Source organism: Giraffa tippelskirchi, chromosome 8 (assembly GCF_054371585.1).
Source record: "Giraffa tippelskirchi isolate mGirTip1 chromosome 8, T2T-mGirTip1v1.2.pri, whole genome shotgun sequence".
Taxonomy (NCBI): domain Eukaryota; kingdom Metazoa; phylum Chordata; class Mammalia; order Artiodactyla; family Giraffidae; genus Giraffa; species Giraffa tippelskirchi.
The window spans coordinates 143,196,319-143,201,200 of NC_137282.1; the positions used below are offsets into that span (position 1 = coordinate 143,196,319).

Sequence of the window (4,882 nt, forward strand, 5' to 3'; positions counted from 1 at the left end):
GACTTCTGAATCCATGAGCACAGGTCCTTGGTGGGATAAGGATTTACTGAAGAGACAAGGACAAAGGAACGGAGACGAGGACCCAGCCCAGGAGTGACCATGTCAAAGTCCACCATGCACTGGTCACTGACTGGGCACAGGCCCTGTCCACACTCATCTCCTCACAGCCTCTGCCTGTCCCTCCTGCAGCTGACTCAGCACAGCAAATGTGGATGGATCTGGAAGGTTCTCAGTGTTTCAATTTATTTCCTCTTTCAAACTTTAGGAATCCTCACCTTTATTATCGGATCCCCCTGCATGGCACCAATTAGAAAAAACAAATTCATATTTACAGATTTTATTTTCAATAAGGAAATAAGACATCATTACTCAGTGCATATGAAGCAAAGACAGGGATTGAGACGGCCCAGCCCCATCTCTGCTCAACAGGACAGTGGATCAGGGATGAGAACACAGGTCAGGGTAGGGAGGGGGAACGGTGGGCAGGGCTGGGCCAGTCTCCCCACCTCCTCACGTTATGCTAATAGGAGCACAGACACATTCAGATGCAGCTGCAGAAAGAGGGGTCCGGGGATCTGACGTCACATAGCAGGATGGAGCATCACTCAGTCCCCACAAGGCAGCTGTCTCACACTGTGAGAGAAAAGAATCAGGAACCAGTTCAGGTCAGTCATGTAAGGGCTGACATTCTCCACAGCCCCCCACATGCCCACATGCCCCACTCAAAGATCCCTGCCACCCAGTGTGTCCCCTCTGCCCCAATCCTCCTTCCAATCTAGTCCCTTCTGGTCTCACCTTTACGAACCGTGAGAGACGCATCAGAACCCTGGGCACTGTCATTGCCTGGAGGAGAACAGGACCAGGACGTGGTCAGAACCCACAGGAGAGAAACTGGAGAAGGCCCTTTGCGGAGGCTGAGTCCCCCATGGCCTCCTGTCTGCACCCTCACAAGGGTCTCAGGAATCACCTCCTTCATACTTACTTGAAGCCTGGGTATAGGTCCCTCCTTTTTCACCTGTGAGAAGAAAATACCATGTGAGAGGCCAGGGAGAAGACTGAGTCATGAGATCCTAAAGGAATCCCTAGTCCTGGACCACAGAGAACTTTCTGGAACGGTGGTCAAAACTCATGCTAGGATCAGGAACACAGAGAAGGGGTACGCGTAAGGACTGGGCCACCTGCCCTCCTGGAGGTCTGTCCTCAGCAAGGACCTCCCTTCTGACCTTCAAGTGCTGGCAACCTGGTCCCCAACTGGAATTAGGAAGATGAACATTTTGTCTTTCATTTTCACATGTGCTTTAGAAAAGAAAAATGTTAGCATCAGCTCCAGACTCCACATGTGTGTGGAGCATTCTTTCCAATAACCAGGCAGGTAAACTTCTACCTGGGCTTGAAACCCCCAGTGAGACAAGAAAACTCAGATCCCTCCCTCCCTTCCCTACCTGAGTGCTTCTTCATCCAGATCACAGCTCCAGCCACCACAACCACCATGAGGAGAACCAGGCCAACAATGATGCCCATGATGGGGATGGAGGGCTGAGGAGGTTCTGTGGAGGAAAGGAAAGGGGCCTTGACCTCAGGCTTGAGTCCTGACCTTGCTGAACTTAGGCCTGAAGGGCTCCTGCTTTATCTGAGAGGAAGCTCTAACCCCATCTCCCTCCTTACCCCATCTCAGGGTGAGGGGCTCTTGAAGCCCTTCATGTTGCACATGGCACGTGTATCTCTGCTCCTCTCCAGAAGGCACCACCAGGGCCGCCCACTTCTGGAAGTTTCTGTCCCCTGAAGGCCTGGTCTCCACAAGCTCCATGTCCTGGGACTGGTCCTCCCCATTGTGCTGCCAGGTCAGTGAGATCTCCTCAGGGTAGAAGCCCAGGGCCCAACACCTCAGGGTGACCTCATGGTCAGAGATGGGGTGACGGGTCACATGTGCCTTTGGAGGGTCTGAGGAAGAATCAGAAAATTCACAGTGTGTGTTACCTCCACGGGTCACTGAAGCAGCATGTGAGCATACTGAGAAAGGACAGAACAGTGATTTTTTCCCCAGCTTTACTGACATATACTTAACAAAAATTGCACATATTTAGAGTGTACTGCTACTGCTGCTGCTGCTGCTGCTGCTGCTAAGTCGCTTCAGTCGTGTCTGACTCTGTGCGACCCAATGGACAGCAGCCCACCAGGCTCCTCTGTCCACTGGGTTCTCCAGGTAAGAATACTGGAGTGGGATGCCATTTCCTTCTCCATTAGAGTGTACTACATGTTGCTTTGATATATATGTACACTGTGAAGCTAATTAATGTATTCATCAACTTACCTTATGTGTGTGTCTGTTTGACAGGCGTGATGAGAATGATTAAAATCAATTTTAAAGTATATAATACAGGATTATTATTAACTATAGTCACCAGGCTGTACATCAGATCCCCAGATGTATTACGAAATTTTTTATCCTCTGAGCTACAGAACATTCAGGACCATGGTTTTGAAAAAGCAGCACAAGAGCTAGATAACAGCCTCATCTCCGAGATCAGGGATGATCTATATTAGTCCTTGGAAATTTCTAGAATGAGAGAGTAGGATAGGAGCTCTAAAAATGTGAGGGGGAGAATACAGACTAAAGATCCTGAGTCTGGTGGAGGCTGAGTGACTCAGAAAAGCTGGAGTCAGGCCTCCTAAGATGCTCTCAGGGTGAGCACAGGCCTTGAGAGAGAAAGTCATGGATCACAAGATGGTGGCCAGGGTCAGAGGGCACCGCTGACCAGCTATTTCAGGGATGGTTTGTTTCCTGCTTCTTCCTCAAAGACACTGGATTCCTTAATTGTCCTTCAGAGCAGTGGGGCCACTGGTGACTGCCTTGTACAGAATATGAAAACCTGGGCGCAGTCCTCCCTCTCCAGATAAGAAGTTGGGGCGCTGTTCCCACAGGGGCCCCATTTTCCTCTCCTGGTGGGAAGACGGCTCCAGCCGGAGGGGAGATCAGGGAGGCCCCGCGCCCCTCGTACCTGCGCGCTGCAGCGTGTCCTTCCCGTTCTCCAGGTGTCTGCCGAGCCACTCCACGCACGTGCCCTCCAGGTAGTTCCTGTCTCCCTCCGCATCACCTGCCGCCTCCCACTTGCGCTTGGTGATCTGAGCCGCCGTGTCCGCCGCGGTCCAGGAGCGCAGGTCCTCGTTCAGGGCGATGTAATCTCTGCCGTCGTAGCCGTACTGCATGTACCCGCGGAGGAGGCGCCCGTCCGGCCCCACGTCGCAGCCGTACATCACTTGGAGGGTGTGAGACCCTGACCCGCCCCGACCACCCGCGGTGATTAAACCCAAACTGAAAATGAAACCAGGTCAAGTCCCGCCGGCTCCTCCCGGGTCGCGGTGCCGGGCGTGTTCCGCAATGTTGGGGTGACCCTCAGACCCGCAGACTCGGGGCGACCCCGGCCGGTCCCTGGGGATGGGGGTCGTGACCCGGACACGGGCCCGCGTCGCTCACCGGCCTCGCTCTGGTTGTAGTAGCCGCGTGCGATGTTCAGGTTCGCTCGGAAAGTCTGTGCGGTGTCCTTTGAGATTCGCGTCTGCTCATCCCAATACTCCGGCCCCTCCTGCTCAATCCACGGCACCAGCGGTTCTTCCCTCGGATCCGGGGCGTCGCTGTCGAACCGCGCGAACGGCGTGTCGTCCACGTAGCCGACGGTGATGAAGCGGGGCTCCCCGAGGCCGGGCCGGGACACGCCGGTGTAGAAATATCTCATGGAGTGGAAGCCTGGGGGCGGGAAGGGGTGAGACCCTTCAAGGGTGAAGGGGCCGGGGGGGCGGAGGGGGCGGAGGGCCAGTGAGATGGAAGAGGTCGAAGACCGGCCCGAACTTCGGAGGGAGAAGAAAAGAGGGGTCGGGTTGCAAGGGAGGGACAGGACGGACCGGGGGGAGGGGGCGGGTCTACGCAGGGGTGTCGGGGTCGCCCCTTCCCTGGGGTACTGACCCCCTGACTCCCGGGCGGTCCCCTCGCCCCTCCCCGCAGAGGCCGTTCCCTCCCGACCCCGCACTCACCAGCCCGGGTCTCGGTCAGGACCAGGACCCCCGAGAGCAGCAGGAGGAGGGTTCGCGGCCCCATGACTCGCATCCTCTGGGTCTGTCGAGAGGCAGAGTCCGGGCGGGTCAGTGGAGACTTTATAACCGGGATCCGCGTACAAGCTGATTGGTTTTTCTAGAAACCGGACACCCAGTGGCAGTGAGAAGTAGGGCCGCGTCACGAGTGTCCAGGCAGGAGGGCTCGACACAGGTTGTGAGAGAGAAAGTGAAACTCGGGGAGACGGGGAATCCCCAACATGGAGCGCCCCAGCCCCAGACACCGCCCGTGACCCTGAGATCCTGAGCTGCTCGCCCTACGGGGACCTGGGACTTTGCCCGGATCCCTCCCCTCCTGCTAGGGAGAATGTTCAAACTACCAAATAATTGCACTCATCTCACACGCTAGCAAAGTAATGGTCAAAATTCTCCAAACCAGGCCTCAAGAATACATGAACCGTGAACTTTCAGATGTTCAAGCTGGATTTAGAAAAGCCAGAGGAGCCAGAGATCAAAGTGCCAACACCCCCTGGATCATGGGAAAAGCAAGAGAGAAAACATCTACTTCTGCTTTATTGACTATGCCAAAGCCTTTGACTGTGTGGATCACAATAAACTGTGGAAAATTCTTCAAGAAATGGGAATACTAGACCACTTGACCTGCCTTCTGAGAAATCTATATGCAGGTCCTGAAGCAACAGTTAGAACCGGACATGGAACAACAGACTGGTTCCAAGCTGGGAAAGGAGTAGTGAAGGCTTTTATTGTCACCCTGCTTATTTAACTTATATGTAGAGTACATCATGCGAAATGCTGGGCTGGATGAAGCACAAGC

The 4,882-nt window shown here is 54.5% G+C and overlaps 1 protein-coding gene across 9 annotated transcripts; it reads right to left on the reverse strand.

Annotated features, from left to right (window-relative positions):
- Positions 1-321: 321 nt before the first annotated feature.
- LOC145518408 (BOLA class I histocompatibility antigen, alpha chain BL3-7-like) lies at positions 322-4,123 on the reverse strand. Of its 9 annotated transcripts, none has more exons than XM_081522910.1 (8): positions 4,030-4,123; positions 3,476-3,745; positions 3,000-3,257; positions 1,666-1,941; positions 1,443-1,547; positions 983-1,015; positions 796-843; positions 322-633 (listed from the first exon to the last, which is right to left on the reverse strand). In XM_081522910.1, exons 1-8 carry the CDS (start codon positions 4,100-4,102, stop codon positions 629-631), a joined length of 1,068 nt encoding a protein of 355 aa, XP_081379036.1. In that variant the 5' UTR covers positions 4,103-4,123; the 3' UTR covers positions 322-628. The 9 variants fall into 9 exon arrangements, with proteins under 9 accessions (XP_081379036.1, XP_081379034.1, XP_081379042.1 ...); XM_081522908.1 differs by having other exon boundaries at positions 3,000-3,275; XM_081522916.1 differs by having other exon boundaries at positions 3,000-3,275; positions 3,476-3,633; positions 4,026-4,123.
- Between the last annotated feature and the right edge of the window lie 759 nt (positions 4,124-4,882).

What these genes read in the sequence shown, in the direction of transcription:
- LOC145518408 (XM_081522909.1), bottom strand. Translation starts at nt 4,102, where the DNA reads ATGCGAGTCATGGGGCCGCGAACCCTCCTCCTGCTGCTCTCGGGGGTC. An exon ending in CCTGACCGAGACCCGGGCTG is followed by an intron (nt 3,746 to 4,029) that starts GTGAGTGCGGGG and finishes TCCCGCCCCCAG; the next exon opens with GCTTCCACTCCATGAGATAT. An exon ending in GCCCCTCACCCTGAGATGGG is followed by an intron (nt 1,548 to 1,665) that starts GTAAGGAGGGAG and finishes TTTCCTCCACAG; the next exon opens with AACCTCCTCAGCCCTCCATC.